The following is a 22,196-nucleotide window of genomic DNA, read 5'->3' as shown; positions in this document are numbered from 1 at the left end:
TGTAGTGGTAATAGCCCCAGATCAACCACATCATTGAAAAAGAGAGAAAGATTCGTTGGTTGATTTTTAGGTAGGATGAGGGAAATTTTTTATAGGAGAAAGGTTTATTGGTGTTGGTCCTTTGCAGGGCCACCTTGCTGCAGTGACTGTCCTATAAATATATTGAGGTACCTAGGCAGAGAATGAGCAGTCTGTGGTCTGTGTTCGAATGCATGTCAAATGTCAAACAAAATGTAACGTACAAAATAAAAATAAATATATTTTTTATGTATTTTGGTAAAAATAAAAAGTTTAAATAGAATGGCACCGTCAAAAAGAATCAAAACGTATAGAAGATCGAATACAAGTTTAGTTAATAATTCTGTTGATGCTTTTAATGTGCTATTTGCCAAAAACATGACAAAGCGGTTACTTATGAAAAAGAAAAAGTTTTCAGTAAAAGACCTACCGCCAAGAAATAAATGTGAATCTTTGCTGGGTAACGATTCGTTACAAATCTCCACAGATGATACTTTTGATAAATTATTAAAGAAGTCCAAAGAAAAACCTAAAGAAGTACCAACTGTAAATATTTCTTGTGATATAGCAAATGATGAAATAGTTGCAAATACCACTGTTAATAAATCTACTCGCACAACAAGAGCAAACAATTCGTCCTTATGTAGCTCTAGTTTATTAAATACTAATGAAAATATTGACTCTGTTGAACAAACCCACCTGAGGAGACTTTTACAACCATCCTTTGAAAAAATAGAAGAAAGTTTGGAAATTGAAAGTGCTCGACTAAAACCTAACTTTTCTCTCAGTTACATCACAGTTCCTAAAGAAACAAATACCTCTGCGGAAACATCACACTTGGGGATTTCTGCTACTGACTTTATAAAAAATTTACAACAAGAGGTAGTAACTCACTGTAGTACTCCCATAGTATCTTCAAAGAAGAAAAAAAATGTTAACAAAGCAGTCTCCCCTATAAAGATTACCACATTACTAAAGAAAACATTCCAAGATATTAACAAATGGGATAGCGAATTTCCATTAGAAAATCAGTCGGATAACTCAAAAAACATTTGTTTCAATAGTTTCCTCAATGGCCTAAAAAGTGATCCACAGCAATCTTCTATTTGTAAAAACAATATTGAAAACTCATACATACAAGACAAATTGAGCAATAAATCACCTAGAAGACAAAGCTTCATAACATTAAGAAGGCGAAAAGTTCTTAAATCATTCAAAAGAGAGAAAAAGTCCAATAATATCAAGAAAAATTTAACTGTGAGTTTAGAATCATTTTCTAATTTTGAAATAAAGAATCTTTCCAATCACCTATTATCAGATTTAAAAGACTCTTTTTGGTCTCATTTATCTTTAGTAAACTTAACATCAAAGAGAAATATGCTGAACCAAACAGATTGGTCCAATTGCAAATCAAATGAAAAAATGTATGAAGAAACAGATTTATCTACATCTAGAGCTGTGTTTTATCCGAAAATAGATAAAGAATTAGTTGTTAAAGTTCCTAAACTGACTTTTGGTAATACTTGTGATGATTTTGGAAATGTCAATTCTTTTCAAGTTGATTTCAAAAAGGCTGCTAGAAAAACTATATCGGTGATGGAAAATGTGTCAAGACTTCAGACCAAAGAAGATATATTTGAACAATTTTACACAAGAAACATCAATCAAATGGATACCAATAAAATTATTTTTGAACAGTTTTTCAAAAGGAAGCACAAATCAATGGCAAATGAACAGTATTTTAATGCCCAAGAGGAAAGAGCGGACTTCACTACATACACAAAAGAAAAATATAACAATTTAAATAAGATGAAAGAAAATACTAAAAGTATTGAATATTTTGAAGATTTAAAAGTAAATATGAGAAAAAGTCACTCCACAGAGGATTTCGAAAATTTCTATAAAAACAATTTAGGTCTTATTGAAAATAAAGAACATTCTTCAGACACAGAAGAAAGCAATGCTGGACACAAAGAGTACACAACAGATGTATCAAAAGAAAAATTTGAAGACACATTTGAAAAGTTTTACAAAACCAAATTGAGCATATCTGATCCAACAACTTCTTGTGCAAAAGTTAAGGAGAAAGAGTGCATTAAAGACTTAAAATTAAATGTAACAAACATGTTGATTTCACAACTGGAAGATACATTCGAAAAATTTTATAAAAATAATATTAATATGCAAAATGACAATTCTTATCCAAATCAGGACGAAATAATGAAAAAAACAAGGGACTTGATAGTAAATCTGCCGAAATTGTCACTATTAGAAGATGAAACATTTCATGAAATTAATAATATAAGGCAGAGTAACAGATTGGCCTTGAATCAGGAAGAAATAGTAAAAGAACCAAAAGATTTCAAAGATATTTCACAAGTTAATGCATTCGATACAAACAATGAAATTTGTTCTTCAAATCAAAAAACCATAGGTAACGATTTGAGAGAAGCGATAACAAATGTATCCTGCAGTGCAGAATATGTCTTCAAAACAAGGACTAAAAATTGTAAAAGTTACAAAAAATACTCTTCGGAAGATAATGGTAATACTAAATGCATTGAAGCAAAATCAAATTTGATAGTAAACATGCCAGAAAAACAGCTCATTGTGAATTTGGAAAGAAATGATTTTAAAGATCTTTTGAATGTTAAAGAATGTATCCCATTTGTTACTGAAGAAGATGCAACCAAAGATGTAATGGTTAAAACATCTGAAACTCAGCAATTCGAAGTGTTTTATAAAGATAATTATGGAGAATACAATGTACCAACCCAGGTAGACAGTATTAATACAGAAACTAAGTCTCTGTCAATTAATTTATATACAATAAATTCTGACGATGAGTGTAATATTATAGAAAGTTCTATAATTGAAACCGATGTATTGAAAAAAAAACCAAAGGTCAGGTGCAAAACCAAATTGAAAACTTTAGAGAAGAAATGCAAAAATCATGATCAAAAGAATGAACACATTAATAATTCAGGAAAGGTCACAAGTACTGAAAAGATATTGCACATAACTGCTGAAAGTATGTTGGGTAATAATTCTCAAATACTCGGACAGGATACAAGTTTGGAAAATGACACTTTTCTAATAAAACAAGAAAAAAATATTGAACAATATGCTGGAGCGAAAAAATCAAAATTGAAGAAGAATAATAAGCTTTCGAATGGTGTTAAGAGAAGTGTGAATAGTAAAAAAAATTCAAGGGATGTTCCAATTAAAATCAATGCTGATAAAATTGGAGATTCAGAAAATTTTGTAAGGCCCAAATCCAAAAAAGTAAAGGATCTTAATCAGCGAGAGAAATATTCCATTTCAAGACCTATGACTAGAAGTTTGAAAAAATTTCAACCTCAAGATATTATAATGGTAGATTCTAGTTGTGATTCGATTAAGTTAAATGAAAGTAATGGAGATAAAGTTATTAGTAATTCATGTTACAATAAATCTAATCCATTGGGTATAAACCAAAAAAGTAAAAAAATTGAAAAAAAGCTTTCAAACTCCAAGTACTTTGAGAGACTTTCAGAAAAAATTAAGGATAAGCCAGACATTTTACCAACACAAGGCAAGTCTGTTGAAGAAACACAAAATTTATACACCCAATGTACTCCTAAGGAAGTTTCTAACATTTCTAGTTCAGATAGTGATTGTGTTTTTGTAAAAGCGTATTCCAATAAATACAATTTGAACGATTCAGTCATTAGATCACCAAAAAGTATTATTTTCAAAGCAGGAAAACACTGGAGAAGGTCACTGTCTGTGTATAAGAGATCTAGTATGTTTTTGGGATTTTCTAAGGAAGATTCCTCTGCTTTGGTTGCAGGTACTACTTTTTCGGAATAAATTTATTTTTGTAGGAAGTTTGTCGGTACATTTGTTTTAGGAAAAGCGTCAAGACTAACTAGTCAAAGAATCACAACTAGATTTTCTGTGAAATTTGTTCCCATAAAGCCAGTACAGGAATTACAAGGTGAACACCATAATACTACAATTTTGGAAGACTTTGCACTAAATTCCAGTAAGTACTAAAAGTATTTTTAACATAGTTAAGAGCAAAGCTAATTTTCAAGAACTTTATCAGATATTTTCAGGAATTAAGTGCTTTTTATGTGCTGGATTTATAAATTTTGTGCTCTTATAGATTTTCTAGAAAAATAACATTTAGAATGCGCTGCCCATACGTAGCAAGTTGGCAGAGCATTTTTTCCAAAAAAATATTTTACTAGAATGATCCTTGCATAGGAATCACGTGCTTTTTACGAGCTATTCATTTGTTGAATTAAAAAAATTTTTACTTAGTTACGAGGGATGTTTTTTTTCAACCTCCGATCGCTCCGTGCAGTCGCTACGCGGGCAGAAGAAAGCGCTGTAGGAGACTGTGAAGTTCTCGCACTTCACACTCCGCCATTATTGACATTCGGGCGTCAGTCGGCGTTGTGCTACAGCCACGCAAACATATCCGCCATTATTGATGCTCCCGCGAAGTATGAATCGTTTTCTACAAGCTGAAGGCTGTAGAAATCCATCGGAGAATGAGTCGTGTGGATAGGGAAAACTTGACGAGTGATGGTGTTGTGAGTGAATGGTGTCGAAAGTTTAAAAATGGCCGTAATGATGTGAACGATGAAGGGGGTCAAGGACGCAAATCTGTCGATTCAGATGACCTGGTTCAACTAGTTGACAGAATTGTTAAAGAAAAGCGCAGAATGTCAACTTTGCGACGCCGTTGCTTTCGATGTACTTGATAATAACCACAGGTACAACGGACAGATAAAGACTCGTGATTTATAGAAAGCAATAGACCACACTCGGTACATATTATTTCACCTCTTAGCACTTTTTGATCAATTAAAAAATCGATTAATTTTTCACGATCACCAGCAAGCTCCATAAAATTGATATTATGTGATTATATTCGCTTCTATATTTCAACTGATGGAATATTTATCATATTTCTAAATTTTTTAATGAGAAAATCATAGAAGCACACAATAACAAACAGATGTAAATAAAGAAATCGATGTGTCGTGCAAATTCTTCCGCGATGATTTCATTATTGTCGGAAAAAGTGCTACCGTGATAAAATCGTTATTATCTAAATTTTCAACCTCGTAAAAGTATGTGAAAGAATAATTTCTGCGCCCATATATATATATTAAAGTAATCAGGATAATTTTCTCCACAACATACTAAAATTTCAAGGGAATCGGACGTATGCAACCTAAACTAAGTAATTACCCTGATTCTGGCATTATTATAAATGTACGAAATTGGTGATAATATTTTTTCATCTCTACATAGCATAGATCTACAATCTCTTAAATGAAAATTTCAAAGAAAAATAACTGATTTTTTCAAATAAATTGTGTTACTCGGAACCCCTTTAACTCGAAATATTTTCCCTTGAGTTTCGAGTTAGAGAAGTATTTTCCGAGAGATTGGAGTGTTATTCCGAAACACCCTGTATAATAAAATAAATGCCGAGTTGACAATTATTTTATAAAAGTTCAACAATTTCCAGGTCCGTAACTGCCTTATCTTTTTTATTTACAAATGAATCACGCTGAATGTGAATCAATTAATCATGATTTTTATCATGAAATGTTGTGAAATTTTGAATGAATAAAATAAACTATGTTTTTATTTGGAAAGCAAGACAGTTATTGTGTCAGACTAATTTATGTTATGAATCAGAAAGAAATAAAACGGTAGTCCTTGACGTAAAGTTGATTTTATATGCTGGCCAAAAATGTATCATAACATAACGAAATAACGGATCAATATCTTTTGTACAACCTTGTTGATCAAATTATGTTTTTAGGAAACAACTTATTGTATTTGTTTATTTAGGTATTTGATAACTGTTCTCAATAATTATGCGTTTCAAGTGTTAAATTAAAGCTTTAATAACCAAATAATATATACTATTTCTGGAGTGGATACAAAGAGAAAGATTGCATCAGTACATGTGTACAATATGAAGAAGGTCAAAAATCAATACAACAATTTTACAAGAATAATGGTGTTTATTTCAAGTCGATAGGATTAGTATTAACAAACTTACAAAGTTAAGAAGTCTTGATTTATTTTATACCGCCATAGATCCGTTACAAATAGCTATTACGTAATCAGCGCCGATTGTGTAGAAGAGCGGCCGGCCTATTTGACAAAATGCTACTGATAGAGTGACGACAAAGATTTGATTTGTTAATGAAAATAAATTAGGGGGTTTTCCGTGGTTCTCCAGACAACTCGCTCCAAATAGATTCTCCTGCGATTACTAGTTATTTTGTCACAAATAACGATTTTGACTGTTAAAATCCGCGTCATGAACCAGATGAACAGACTGATCGATAGAATGGCATTAATGAGGTAAAAACAAGAAGATAACCTCTTGATTTTGAGATGCCAAGTGTTAGAGTTTAAACAAATATATCACATTTAATTTACATCAAATTCGACTTCGATCAATATTCAGTTAGATCCCGTACGGACGCCACACGCCAATGCAAAAAAACAAAAAAAGCATCACTTTAACATTCTTGTTACAGTAATACTTTGAGCTACCCTGTAAATGCTGTTCACAACAAAACCGATTACTTGTACTTGATAAAACATACAAACATTTTGGTACAATACAATACAATGCACTCAAGTAGTTCGAGTGGTGCCTGTCGTGAGGAGGTGCCTGTAAATATTGATCTTAAACTTCTGTAGGCTTTAATGTTCGGAAGAGACGTACCTTGGTAGCTGATCCCACAAGCTTGCACTTCTCCAAAGAAAGGAGTCCGATGAATTGACGTTCTGCGCGAACTCGGTGTTCATAAGCGAAGACTGCTAGCTTTAATGTTCGGAAGAGACGTGCCTTGGTAGCTGATCCCACAAGCTTGCACTTCTCCAAAGAAAGGAGTCCGATGAATTGACGTTCTGCGCGAACTCGGTGTTCATAACCGAAGACTGCTAGCTTTAATGTTCGGAAGAGACGTGCCTTGGTAGCTGATCCCACAAGCTTGAATTTCTCCAAAGAAAGGAGTCCGATGAATTGACGTTCTGCGCGAACTCGGTGTTCATAAGCGAAGACTGCTAGCTTTAATGTTCGGAAGAGACGTGCCTTGGTAGCTGATCCCACAAGCTTGAATTTCTCCAAAGAAAGGAGTCCGATGAATTGACGTTCTGCGCGAACTCGGTGTTCATAAGCGAAGACTGCTAGCTTTAATGTTCGGAAGAGACGTGCCTTGGTAGCTGATCCCACAAGCTTGCACTTCTCCAAAGAAAGGAGTCCGATGAATTGACGTTCTGCGCGAACTCGGTGTTCATAACCGAAGACTGCTAGCTTTAATGTTCGGAAGAGACGTGCCTTGGTAGCTGATCCCACAAGCTTGAATTTCTCCAAAGAAAGGAGTCCGATGAATTGACGTTCTGCGCGAACTCGGTGTTCATAAGCGAAGACTGCTAGCTTTAATGTTCGGAAGAGACGTGCCTTGGTAGCTGATCCCACAAGCTTGAATTTCTCCAAAGAAAGGAGTCCGATGAATTGACGTTCTGCGCGAACTCGGTGTTCATAAGCGAAGACTGCTAGCTTTAATGTTCGGAAGAGACGTGCCTTGGTAGCTGATCCCACAAGCTTGCACTTCTCCAAAGAAAGGAGTCCGATGAATTGACGTTCTGCGCGAACTCGGTGTTCATAACCGAAGACTGCTAGCTTTAATGTTCGGAAGAGACGTGCCTTGGTAGCTGATCCCACAAGCTTGAATTTCTCCAAAGAAAGGAGTCCGATGAATTGACGTTCTGCGCGAACTCGGTGTTCATAAGCGAAGACTGCTAGCTTTAATGTTCGGAAGAGACGTGCCTTGGTAGCTGATCCCACAAGCTTGCACTTCTCCAAAGAAAGGAGTCCGATGAATTGACGTTCTGCGCGAACTCGGTGTTCATAAGCGAAGACTGCTAGCTTTAATGTTCGGAAGAGACGTGCCTTGGTAGCTGATCCCACAAGCTTGCACTTCTCCAAAGAAAGGAGTCCGATAAATTGACGTTCTGCGCGAACTCGGTGTTCATAAGCGCAGACTTCTAGCTTTAATGTTCGGAAGAGACGTGCCTTGGTAGCTGATCCCACAAGCTTGCACTTCTCCAAAGAAAGGAGTCCGATAAATTGACGTTCTGCGCGAACTCGGTGTTCATAAGCGCAGACTTCTAGCTTTAATGTTCGGAAGAGACGTGCCTTGGTAGCTGATCCCACAAGCTTGCACTTCTCCAAAGAAAGGAGTCCGATGAATTGACGTTCTGCGCGAACTCGGTATTCATAAGCGAAGACTGCTAGCTTTAATGTTCGGAAGAGACGTGCCTTGGTAGCTGATCCCACAAGCTTGCACTTCTCCAAAGAAAGGAGTCCGATGAATTGACGTTCTGCACGAACTCGGTGTTCATAACCGAAGACTGCTAGCTTTAATGTTCGGAAGAGACGTGCCTTGGTAGCTGATCCCACAAGCTTGAATTTCTCCAAAGAAAGGAGTCCGATGAATTGACGTTCTGCGCGAACTCGGTGTTCATAAGCGAAGACTGCTAGCTTTAATGTTCGGAAGAGACGTGCCTTGGTAGCTGATCCCACAAGCTTGAATTTCTCCAAAGAAAGGAGTCCGATGAATTGACGTTCTGCGCGAACTCGGTGTTCATAAGCGAAGACTGCTAGCTTTAATGTTCGGAAGAGACGTGCCTTGGTAGCTGATCCCACAAGCTTGAATTTCTCCAAAGAAAGGAGTCCGATGAATTGACGTTCTGCGCGAACTCGGTGTTCATAAGCGAAGACTGCTAGCTTTAATGTTCGGAAGAGACGTGCCTTGGTAGCTGATCCCACAAGCTTGCACTTCTCCAAAGAAAGGAGTCCGATGAATTGACGTTATGCGCGAACTCGGTGTTCATAAGCGAAGACTGCTAGCTTTAATGTTCGGAAGAGACGTGCCTTGGTAGCTGATCCCACAAGCTTGCACTTCTCCAAAGAAAGGAGTCCGATGAATTGACGCTCTGCGCGAACTCGGTGTTCATAAGCGAAGACTGCTAGCTTTAATGTTCGGAAGAGACGTGCCTTGGTAGCTGATCCCACAAGCTTGAATTTCTCCAAAGAAAGGAGTCCGATGAATTGATGTTCTGCGCGAACTCGGTGTTCATAAGCGAAGACTGCTAGCTTTAATGTTCGGAAGAGACGTGCCTTGGTAACTGATCCCACAAGCTTGCACTTCTCCAAAGAAAGGAGTCCGATGAATTGACGTTCTGGGCGAACTCTGACTTTAGCTTCAGTTTATAAGTTGGTGACATAGGCCAGGAACTACCTGGTAAATCTATATTGACGAAAGCTGTATTAATGGTCGCTGATGATGTTAGTAGGCTCAAGATATCTCAAAATTTTCTGTTTCTCCATGGCCTTGGCAATGTCTGGGACTAAAGCCGGGCGGTAGTTGTTGGGAACCGTCTTTTTTTGTATGGGTTGATTCAGAGCAAGTTTCCAAACTGCAGGTAAGAGACCTCTTTAAATTAGAGGTGTTTGCATAACGGAGTTGTTAGTTCAGCTGCGCATTTCTTCAATACGATTGGTGTTCTTCCATTAAGGCCAGTAGTTTTATTGTTGTTGAAGCCTTTGAGAACTTTCGTCAAATCTCTGAGTCAAAATTCCATTTCTGGCATCGAAGAACTAACTCGAAATAGTTTTTCCCGCGAATCAAGAGTTGAATTTGAAGCAAATAGCTACCCAACAAGTCTGCTTTCTCTTTTGCGTTCACTACGATTGACTAATCTTTTATAGTCAAAGTATATTACAGATGTTGACAAAAAACTTGATCAACAACACGTTGAATGTTTTTGTTGTTATTATCAAGATATATGATAGTGTAGAAACGACCTACTGTGTCTTATTGGATAATCAGTAAAAACAAATTAATTTGCTTTCTTTAAGGTATCTTTCTAGGAATTTCTTTTATACATATATTAACGGGAATTTGTACTTACTTATATTCAAAAGGATATTATACTAAAAGCAGTTAATTTGTGTAGTTTATTTAAAAAAAAAAGATACAAAGGAAATAAGCAATAATGATTTAACACAAACAAACAAATAATACAAAAAATGTCACACGAATCTAAAACCATTATGCCGAGCAAAAAAATGAACTACAAAGTTATAGAAGTTCTGTATACATTTCGTTTGAATTAAAATCATCATAATTAGTTATATTTTATCCCTTGAGATAAGATTATTTTTTATCTACACCATAAATAAGTGACGTAGCCAAAATAATTGTCCAAAAAGTAAATTTTCAATTCATCACATTTTTTTTGTGAAATATTGTACATTTAGTCCTGTACTGTAAATGATAAACTATTCGACTTTTACCGACCGTTAGAACCGTAAGCAATCGTCAAATATAATCATGGTTCATACCGGAATAGGTAGACCAGTAAAATAAAGATTACGATTTGAATGCGTTATGTTCTAATAATTGGTGTGGCTGGTATAACGAACAAGGTCGCGTGAGAAAATCGTCCAATGAAATTACGCAGTAATACAAATAGCGACAGCGCAGAGCCACCATTTTAAACGTTCTTTCACTCATTCGTAAGCCGAAAGCAAAGGTTATAAACTGCGTAGAATATCTGATTCACGTGCTTGCTGATAATATTTATTAACGATATAAATTGAAAACGTTCATTCTATTGCAACTCAGTGAAAGGGAGTGCGTGTTTTGATAAATAAAAAAACGTTCGTTGCATGTATCATTGCGAAGATAACTCCGAATTGAATTGCATGTGCATTACTACGTATGCATCTTTACCAGGTTATGTACCAGATCAAATCCTCGAAGCCAGTTTGGAAGATACTTTTAGATGTCTTTCGTTAAATTCGAATCAAAAAAGAGTTTCTGTTAAAAGTCAATTAAGTGTACCAGTAACAGCAAAGGAAATCGTTTTACGAACATGCAGCCAGACGGAACCAATACCATTTTCACAATGTTTTCCAGAGAGGTAAGAGAATTTTTTTCATATTTTTATTACTCATGTAAGATTTAACCTAATTATACAGATGCTAAAGATGCTTTTTTATAAATAAGTATATGTGTAGTGTAATTTTTTGGTGGGTTAAGCTCCATTTAGGTCATGTTTGTCAGTGTTCAGTATTAAAAGTGCGAGTTAATTTTACAGGATAAAGTAAACAAAACCGATTTCAACCATATTATAGTAATACAATTAATAAAGAGTAAGGGTTTTTTCCTCTATTATTTTTTCAAGCGTTTTATTCACAAATAATTAGCTTGAGCTGTAGTTGTAGTCTCTGAACAAATATATTTTGTTATAATTATAAAATTGAACTGTAACAATTAAGTGACACTTTTGACCCCATATTTGACTTCCTTTAAACTAAATGTCCATTGAAATGTTTACTTTACACAATGACCCTGAAAGGTTAACCATTTTAGATATGATTAATAATTTTGTTGCTAAAGTAATGTATAAAAGGTCAAATTGAATTTTACATGTTAGATTTAGGTAATTATTGAATAATTAACTATTAAATATGGGATAATAGTATTAGAGAACTGTACATCTTTACACTGAGAGAATTGTTTAGAGTATTGTCACTTATATAGTCTATTTTAAAAAGAAATTCTACTTTTAAGCATACACCACTTCTATTTCACAGAAAACATGTGCCTTTAGATAACATAATTTTTTCTGGCCTTATTTAATGTATAAATAAGTTTTACTACAAATATCATAATACAGAATAATTTATCATCTCTTTAAAGTTAGAGCAATATAAGCAGCCAATAAAAAAAAACAAAAGAGAAAATAAGCAGAAAATTAAATGCCATATTACAAAATTTTCCGCTGTGCAAGTTTTTGAGAAATTGGCTGTTCTGCTAACTTAAGAAATTAGTTGTGTGATACTTATTATCATTTAATTAACAATTAATTTTCCGATTATAGTTTTTTTTTGGCTACTCATATTGCTCTGCTAACTTTAATGATATAAACTAGTTACAAATGTTTATTTAAACATTTATTTATTTCAAGGATTTCTTTGTTTTTTATTCCCATTTGTTCTATTTTGAAAATGATAGGATGTAAAATTTGATTATTGAGTAATGATATAAAAATTAATTGGAATCAGTTGGCTTTAAACCAAACAGGTTCTAATGTGGATAAACTTCCGTTGTTCCATATAAATACCAGATATAGTTGAACTCAATCCAAAAATTCAGTGTATAGAAACATTTTATAAATAAATCTTTTTATTTTTTAAATAAGTTGATTCACAAATAAATAAATAATATATATATATATATATATATATATATATATATATATATATATATATATATAATTTAAAATATAATTGGCATTAGCAAGAAATTGTTTATTTTATTATGTGAAAAGCAGACTTTAAAAACAAAATATTGTTTTGATTGTTTTAAAATTTTAATTTTTTGGAGATTACTGATATTTGTAAATAAATAATTGATATAAGTACTGTTTGGGTTTGGTTTTACTGGACAAATATTTTGATTCATTGATGTTGATAATTTTTACAATTTTTCTTTTATTAAAAATTATGAAAACTATTATGATTTATCTGAATACCTTGGTCATATTTTTATTTTAGATAAAGAGATTAGAAGATAAATAATAACATTATAAAATGTTTTAATTCCAGTGTCTACACTTTATTATTAGAATTCTCAAAAAATGATCTCTGATAAACTGAACTATTGTCAAAAAAAGTCAATAGAGAAGACGTATAATGATATAATTGACGTAAACTTTATGAATTTATTTTTACGTTATAAAAAATACTTACATCACAATTTTTTGTTAAAAGTTCCATATTAAGTATCTTTCGCAATATTTTAAGGAAATTAGGAAAAATTTTGGGGCTTTGATACCAAAACGAATGGTGCGTGTCAGCGTTCAAAATGTAAATGTTATGAATTATTTTTGGCGTTAAAAAAAATACTTACATCTCAATTTCTGGTTAATTGTTTTAGGTGATCTTTGTAATAGTTAGAGAATTTTTCTTTATTTTTGGGTTCTTCGATTCAGAATCAAGAAATATGTATAAAAACACATGTTAAAACATTTTTTATCACATTGATCTTGAATTTTTGGTAGTGAAGTTTCAATTCTCGAGAGAAATGAGTTTCTATACTGCTTATATTATGTTTTATTTTCCTCAGGAGTTTTTCAAATGTTTCTTCATCCATTCTCAACTAATTTTTTTATGTTTTCTCGTCTAATTCTCTAACTAAACTGTCCATCAGACTCCAAAAGCAAGGCAGAGGCAGATATAATTATTGCCAGTGTTTGAGGTTAGGAAATTGTTTACTTCCACTTTTGGAATTTTGATTAGTGGCAACCATGTTGTAATGGTAAGAGACTTGCATATCAAACGACGTGCAATATTCCTCTATGTAATATTTTCATCTTGCAAGGAATTGCATGCAATTTCATAAATTTATTTATAAATAACTTATAGTTGAGGGTGAAGCTTCTCTAAGAGTCATTATCACATTTTATGAGATGTTATGAAACGCCCATATAGCATTATATAACCAACTTTCGTTTAATTACGACTACACTTTTACTTTCTCCTCGACAAAAAGGAAAATTTTGTTTAGGTGTTTAAAATAAAATTATATTAATATTATAAAAGTCTTCTTTGGTATTTTTCTGTTCAGGATATACTCAAAAATTTCTGAATGGATTACTTACCGCTTTTACCAATAGATAATATAATTCATTAGGTGTATAATTTAACAAGTTTTTGTAAAAATTGGTTAAAGTCCTTTTAAACTGGGATATTTTTTATAGATCTACAAAAAGGCTGCAATTTGATATATCTATTAATTATAGCTTACCATACACATTCCATCTTCTAAAAAAATGGTCACACATAATATGATAATTAGAAATCTATTAACACAGATACAGTATTAATCCTTATTAACTAAAATGCCCTAATTATTTTGAATGAGTATCTATTGTAACAAATAAGCAAAAATAAATTCAAGCATATGGATGATTCCAAATTTTCACATGTAATCTGGAAGTCATTAAGAAATATTTTATTTCTTAATGTTTATAATATCTTTATAATTATTTGCGACATTAAAATATTTCATATAAATATTCTTATATTTTTAGTTTTGATCTTGGTTTTTGTGTGATTGAAAGACATAATAGATATTACATGACATTTAAATATAATCCACATTCCACGCATTAAGACAAAAATGTAGGGATAGTATGCTGTTTTACCCATGTAAAGTCATAAAAAAAATTAATATCTTTTTCATTGCTTTGTATAAAATTTCTTTTTTTTTTTTTCAGTGTTCTTCGGAACTGTCAGAAAATAGGCGAGGGGGTTTATGGGGAGGTGTTCCTCTTCAAGAATCCCAATGGAGGCACGTCAGTATTAAAAATAATACCAGTAGAAGGCGACCAAATAGTTAATGGAGAAAGGCAGAAGAAATTTGAAGAAGTTTTATCAGAAATCATAATAACAATGTATGGAAAAAATTATTTTATAATAATGAAAATGAATTTTTATATATTTTAGGCAACTGAGTAACCTCAGAAACAACAAACGAAATGGTATAGCTGCATTTACAGAAGTGCAGAAAATTCAATGCGTTCAAGGAAGATATCCAGAAAAACTAATAGACCTTTGGGACTTGTTTGATGAAACTCGTGGATCTGAGAATGATTGTCCAGATATTTTTGGAGACGATCAACTTTATATTGTTTTTCAGATGGGATACGGTGGAAAAGATTTGGAATCTTTCGTATTTAATAGTGCTATGCAAGCGTACTCTATGTTTAAGCAGGTAAATTCCATATTTTTTTTATAGCTAAAACAACAATCAGAAATACATTTTCTATGAGCTATTCTGTTGGCTATGGACCTATAGGTTGGTCTTGGGTCTTCTTTTTTGTACTGTTTTGTATTGTTGGAATACGGAGGTTAGGATTAATTTGTTTATGACATACCATGATGCATTGACTAGTGATTTTAGATTGTTCTTGTTGTAAGAGAGCAATACTAGGCTTGCTGGCAGATCCCCATAATTCTATTCAGTAGGTCCAGATGGATATTATGACTGCCTTATATAAGATTTTTTTTTGTTTTGAGACTGGTGATTTTCTCCCGAGTAGCCAATATTTGGAACTTTAGGTTCATTTGCTTTCCTTTCTTGGCTAGGTATTTCCTCCAATTGAGATTAGAGTCTAAGTGTAATCCCAGGTATTTGACACAAGAAGTTACTGGTATCACTGTTGTACCTAAAATATTGTACCATATTTTTATACTTTTAATTATATAAAAAAATATTTCAGGTTGCAATAGGACTTGCTATAGCCGAGAAAGAACTAAATTTCGAACATCGTGATCTTCACTGGGGAAACGTTCTAATTTCAACAGTAGAAGCTAATAAAATCGCTTCGTTCAATTTGGATAATAAAACTTACCATATACCCACTATGGGTGTTGAAATAGCAATAATCGACTATACGCTATCTAGAATAGAACATGACGGCGTCGTTATTTTTAACGATTTGGGTTTGGATCCGGATTTGTTCACAGCAGAGGGAGATTATCAGTTTGAAATATATAGATTGATGCAACAGAAAAACAGGTAAGCGAAAATTTTAGTATAAGATTACGAGAGATCCTATAAGTTTTGAGAGAGAGAGAGAGAAATGATTTACAATTTGTAGACAAAATATTATAAAAAACTAAGAAACAAACAACTATATAAAGGCTCAAATGTGAATCTGTCATATTTCATATTCCCATCATAACGTTGACATTTTTAATGGTTAACGTAATGTCTTTTGAGTTGTTTACAAATACTTGAAACAATAATCTTCGACACAAAATGAAATGAAATTGCTTGCGATATTTTCAATGACTTCTGTTGTGGATTAAACCAATAGCAGTGTGTAGATCAACTTGCTTCTTCGACTTTTGGTGATAAAGCACCATCTCGAGCCACTGTGTATCGCTAGTTTTCCGAATTCAATCATGGTTATACTTCGCTACAGGATGAATTTTGTGAAGGTCCTTCAAAATCGGCTGTTGTGCAAGATATAACCGATTCTGTGTGTTAACTGATATTGCAAGGTCGCACATACCGTGAGCTTGAGGCATACTTGGGCATCAGTTCCACTTGTTAACATGTAATATTTCATGAACATTTGGCTGAAAAAAAGTGTTTTGGATACAGCATAGTTTGACAATCGCTTGTGTCGATTAGTGCAAAGAAATGCTGAAAAAATTCTATTACGGTGCTCCAAAAGAGGTACCACAATTGTAATGGAAAAAATACTTCGACAATTGGTTCACTCACATGCAAAAGTCTGAAAAACAATAAAGCCTTATCAAATTTTAAATATTTGTTTTAATTTTTCTATCTCAGAATATTCAAATACGTAGATGTAGAATATTTTAAAAACTTGTGAAATTGTCAATCATACCGTCCAGCATAAGAAGCAACGGGTTGAGCAAAAATTAGGCGTAATTGAAGGAAATACTCTTTAAGTATAATTTAAATTGTGTTTCTTGTTAACTACATGTAGTTGTTACAAAATTTCACTCCCAATATTTCCTAAAGCCTTTGTTGCCCACCTTAGCACACTTTTTCCGTCGTTTTTGGGCGTCGAGCAATCACATTTCCGAAATTCTGTACTCATTTTTAATAAAAACATGATGTATGTGAGAATAACTTTATCAACAAATTTTTCTGAAATGAGCTAATGTTGTACGCTTACAAAAACGATTGTCTGATTGAAAAAAATGCATAGCAGTTTTTGGCTTGGTCATAATTAATTCTTCATCTAATACTTTCAAAATTATTTGATAATAGGTAAGAGTTTTCCTACTCACGTAGTTTATCTGTTCTCCAGGGATATAATGCCCATATTTTTCCTTCACAATTTATATTAGGTACTATCACAAAATGGAACTAATGTAGAGACGTGTACCAGAGGACTTTAGTTTTTTTTTAATTAATTTAATAAAGGAAAAGAAGCTGTAGAACATCTCTCTAACCAGTAAATAATTGTAGCTCTTCGTTATTATAAAAACTCATGGGTGTCAAGGATATCAAAAATATAGATTTGGTGCAGCTAAAATGAAGTTGATAATGACATTCACATCCACCTTCCTCAAAATTAGTTGTTTGTCGGACTCTTATTCTAATAAATATTTTTCTGCTTTGTTATTAGTTGGTTTCGGTGAGAGGGTTTGTACAATCAGCTAATCTGGTAATGCAATACTTTGTTGAGAATACTCATTCTAGTTGGTTACTGGTACTTTCAAATAGTTTTATATGAATTTATTTTTTGAGTATAAGTTATTTATTTTATATTTTATGGATATTATAAAGCTTGTATCAATTCAGCACACACCAGACAATGAATAATTTACATTTTCTGCTTTATTTTTATATCGTGTGCTTTTTTAAAAAGTCTAAACATTACTTAACTACACTCAACCATATGTGGAACTGTTTTTCTAAGTTGGTATAATCCGTTAAAGTGTTTTTATGAACATACAGCTAATTTATGTTTCAGGAACAATTGGAAAGAGTTTGAACCATTTACAAATATTTTATGGCTCGATTACATCTTGGAGAAAGCATTGATGGCATTGAGATACAGGAACACAAAGACAAAACGACACAAAGATTATATGAGGAAGTTGAAGAATTTGAAAGAAGACGTATTGTCTTATCAGAGTGTCAACGATTTTGTGGTTGCCAATTTGTTAGATATTTAAAAAGTTTATAGATTAATAAGAGATATTTTTTATTAGGAATGTAGTTGTGCCTATTCATCTTGTTTATACTGTAAAATATCTGATTCTGTAGAAGTATAATCAGTATTTGATTTTAATGTAGTTTTTTAGTTTAAAGAGTTTTTTTGGAACTTCTTTGTTAAAAATCGAGCAAAAAATAATTTCAGATGTTAGTTCAAAGACATAAAGTTTTAGTTACCAGCTATATAGGATATATATTAACCCGATGCATGTGTGGTGAACTTTTGCAACTTCACCTATGTGCTGGGATTAGAATTACTCCTCAAGTGAAAAAAATCATTCTCGTTCTACTTTATTTTTCATTCATTTTTCAAGACATAACAAACCATCAAAAAACATTTATAGTGGGATTTTTTCTAGAACACAAAAAGTACATTTCACTAAAAATAAATGCATCAAAAACCTCACATAAAACCTTCAACATAGCTCTTTTCCAAACATTTTTCAAAGGGCATTATAAGTTTTTGTATACGTTTCTTTTAGAATGAGAGTAATCGGGTAACATGTTCTTCTAGCTCATGGTTAAAAACGTGAGTAGGTGCAAAGGTTTGGCAATCTCGGTAACGTATAACAGCGGGGAACTGCACACGAGGTGACTTGAATGACACAAGTTTGCACCATGACTCCGCAGTTCACATTTTGACTTAGGTATGGATGGATCCAATATTCTCTGCAAACTGTTGCAAGATCAACTGGTTTTGTTTTAAAACAGCTGCATCGAGAGCGATCGGCCTTACACTTCGCAGATTTGTTGAATTTCAGCATTTAGTAAACGTATCACCAATATGAAATGTCAAAAGCGCAGTTTCTAACCAATTCTACCATTTTTAATAAGCGCATGTGCATATATGCATCCAACAACAGTGATTATTACTCATTGTATCGAGGAGAATAATGTTAAGGGAAATTATTTTACAAATATACCTCATATTTATTGATGCAGTCGACTCTTGTTAATTCGAAACTCGAGAGATTCTTGAAATGTATTACGATTTATCGAGTGTTTGAAATATCAAATGGTTTGAAATTTGTGAAATAAAATAAATAAAACTTGGAATTATTAAGTGTTGATCAATTATTAACTGCTATTCTATAACAATGTCTAAAGTTTAGAGGTATATACGTGTATTCATAATGTGAATTAATTAATCTTTCGAAATAACTCTGCTTTATAAGGCATCGAATGAGGATCTTGCTTCCTTAACTCACACCTTTGCCAAAGGTTCTGTTATATCGTCCTCATCTTCATCGTTACTTTTTCCGTTCGTATCTGTCGCAGATAAAATTTCGTCATCAGTTAGTGAACCTGAGACAACATCTTCATCCATTAGAAGGAAGTCAGAAAAACTCACACCACTGATATCAACTAAGGGTTCTATTTCTGGTTGGGGATTTTTTTAAGCAATTGAGAATCGTTAGGGGTGTTACAGCTCTCCAAGCCTTGTCAATCAATAAAATACGATCAGAACCGTGATATTTGCAGTTAGTTGCTTGTCGAGAGATTCTAAAACGAGCTTAATAATTTCATTACGATAGAACGTCTTAAAATTATGGACGATTCCCTTGTCTAATGGTTGTAATTTGGAAGTTGTATTTGACGGAAAGAAGTTGGACACGTTGGACAATGTAGGGGGACTGTTGTGGAAAGTGCAATTGTATAAAAATAGTAAAATTTTCCGCTTTTATCGTTTTATGTGCCCATTAACTATTAAAAAGTTCTGTCGTTATCTAAGCTTTTTTGTTAGCACGATAATCAGTAAGAAACGATCTCACTCCTTTGAGACGTCGCGGTTTCATTGATTTTCCTATCACTAAGGGCTTAAGTTTTTCCGATCCGTCCATATTTATTTCAAGTAAAACTGTCAACCTCTCTTTACAATTTTTTTTCCCCATGACATTTTTCATCAGTATTAAAAATGTCTCTGGCATCATAGTTTTCAAACAAGGTGCCAATTTAAGCAAACTGCATCATCAATACTTCCACTTTCCCCACAAACTCTTATAAACACAACTCTATTTCTCTTTTTGAAATTTGTAAGCCATCTTTCACTTGCCGTAAAGTTTTTGTTGCTTAGAGTAGACGCATTTTCCTTTAACAACTTTCCGCTAATACCCACTTTTTGTCCTCAACACTGTCTTACCCAGGCTTTCTTCCAGACGATGAATTTCACCTTTAGTAGTTCTTTTGAGAGAGTACTCAGTACTTTTTCGATTAACTTCTTATTTTCAGCAATTGTCAAGCATTTATACTTTCTAAGGCTCATAACATAACAAACTTTTTATCTGTATACCAACGAAAGAGTTAACAGTAACTGAATGATAACTAAATAAACCCATTCGTGAGAAGTGTGTATCAAATACTCAAACTAATCATAACAAAAACGAAGGCTCATGTACGTTGATACAATTTTGACCTTGTTGCAAAATGTACTTACGATCTTTCCGCCTCTTTCTCTCTGCAACTTTGAATTGTCGAGTGTTGGACTCCTATTAGTTCGAATTAACGCGTCGTTTTGTTATATATCAATGAATTCGTGAGAACTTTGAATTGTAGAGAGGTTCGAATTATCGCAGGTTTTAATCAACGAGAGTATATGTTTTTCTATTTTTCAAATACTTTTTTATAATTCAAATTTCATCTTTTTTCTATAAACACCGATTCAATGTATTTTTTTGGGGCCTTAGATGCTAAAAATAAACGCACAGTAAATGATCTTTATTTTCTAATATATTTTCAGGTGTCTCTAACTGTATCCAATAAGTCTAAGGTCACTGCCGAATTATATTTTTAACGCTACTCTGTAGATATGTAAATTATATAAATCAGATTACAAATTTTTTTATACTATGAATAAAACGCTCAATAATTTAATATTTTTTTATTTGTTTCCTGATAATATCATGGCTTTAGTACAACAACTAGGTATCTAGAAAAATCATTTTTCTGGGAAGTTCTGGTGAGAAAAAAATCGATATTTTTGACGATTGTTAATTTTTGCCTGCTTTTGAATAATGGGTAGTTATTTTGCGGTGTGAATAAAAACGAGTAGGACAAGTAAATACTTGAAAATATTAAAATGACAAGTAAACGCCAAAATTGAAGTGAATAAAACAAGTATTTACTCTTAGTCGTGAGTAAATACTTGAGAGGCCAGTAAAACCCCGAAAAATGCCAATTTTGGAGTGAATAAACGCAAGTAAATACTCGCCCATTCGCAAGTCAACCCGACCCCAGACTTGCAGTCGTATTTGTACACGAAAGATTGCAGCATTTATGAACCTGCGTGCTGTGAAACGTTATAGAGACCGGCGAGATATAAGTCCCGATCTATCTAAGGGACTATTACAGTTTGAGAGCGAAAACGTAGATTTTCTTACTTCGCACTTTTTTGATGAAAACACTGATGCAAGGGGTGGAGGATTAACTGCTCGGAAAAAGATAGAAATTTGTCTGAGATACGTTAGTGATCCAGGATTCCAAAGTGGTGTTGCCAACAACATGGGGGTTGAAAGAAGTACCGTCAGCAGAACATATTCAAGTGTATTGGATAAAATAGTGTCGAAGTCTGAAGATTGGATTAAATTTCCACGCACTATTGAAGATATGGATCAGGCCAAGGCAGATTGGGCTTCAAAATTTCGCGTTCCGACTGTCATTGGTGCTATAGATTGCACTCACGAATTTGGCGACGAGTATGTGAACAAAAAAAGAAAAACGTTGGTTGAGAAATGCAGCTTGCCGCGTGCCATGCAGATCGCGAAAACGCTTACCTTCAACAATTTTTTTCAGAAATACGGTGCAATTTGGGGAAATTGTTGTAAGGACCTTTTTTTGGTAAAATTTTGTGCCCTTTCTAAATCTACAGTTTTTTTTTGATACGACAATTATTTTCTGAGATATTCTAAAATTACCTCAAAAAACAAGTTTTTTGCTTTCAAAAAAAAAATCAGAAAAGATACGTAGACGTACGGCACGGAAGTCCGCGAGGACACCAACAAGACGAAACAAATGCTGAGGGTGGCCGAGATGAAAACACTGAGAAGCAAGAAGAGACAGAGTGAGAAATACAGATGTCAAAGAGCAATGCGGGATACAAGACATTGTGAGATGGGGGAAGACAACGTAAGAGGCAGTGATACAACCTTATAAGACGGATGGACGAGAACAGACTTCCGAGAATAGTCCTAGAAAACAACCCGCCCGGCTCAAGGTCTCCCGGGAGACCACCTAAAAGGTGGAAAGATAGTTGGCAATCCACCTCTCACGAAAAGATGCAGAGGCAGCTTCAGAATTAACAGATCGACAGAT

The 22,196-nt window shown here is 33.4% G+C and overlaps 1 protein-coding gene across 1 annotated transcript; it reads left to right on the top strand.

Annotated features, from left to right (window-relative positions):
• Positions 1-32: 32 nt before the first annotated feature.
• LOC130446191 (uncharacterized) lies at positions 33-20,754 on the top strand. The gene is made up of 7 exons (XM_056782269.1): positions 33-3,850; positions 3,911-4,045; positions 10,851-11,037; positions 14,401-14,577; positions 14,630-14,897; positions 15,406-15,704; positions 17,644-20,754. The coding sequence occupies exons 1-7, from the start codon at positions 301-303 to the stop codon at positions 17,846-17,848; spliced, it is 4,821 nt and encodes a 1,606-aa protein (XP_056638247.1). The 5' UTR covers positions 33-300; the 3' UTR covers positions 17,849-20,754.
• The last annotated feature ends 1,442 nt before the right edge of the window (positions 20,755-22,196 follow it).

The sequence above is a fragment of the Diorhabda sublineata genome, chromosome 7, assembly GCF_026230105.1.
Source record: "Diorhabda sublineata isolate icDioSubl1.1 chromosome 7, icDioSubl1.1, whole genome shotgun sequence".
NCBI lineage: Eukaryota > Metazoa > Arthropoda > Insecta > Coleoptera > Chrysomelidae > Diorhabda > Diorhabda sublineata.
This window is presented reverse-complemented; position numbering and strand designations above follow the sequence as displayed.

Coding starts and splice junctions, on each gene's coding strand:
- LOC130446191 (XM_056782269.1), top strand. CDS start 301: ATGGCACCGTCAAAAAGAATCAAAACGTATAGAAGATCGAATACAAGT. Junction 14,578..14,629: donor TCAGAAATCATAATAACAAT/GTATGGAAAAAA, acceptor TATATATTTTAG/GCAACTGAGTAACCTCAGAA. Junction 15,705..17,643: donor TTGATGCAACAGAAAAACAG/GTAAGCGAAAAT, acceptor TTTATGTTTCAG/GAACAATTGGAAAGAGTTTG.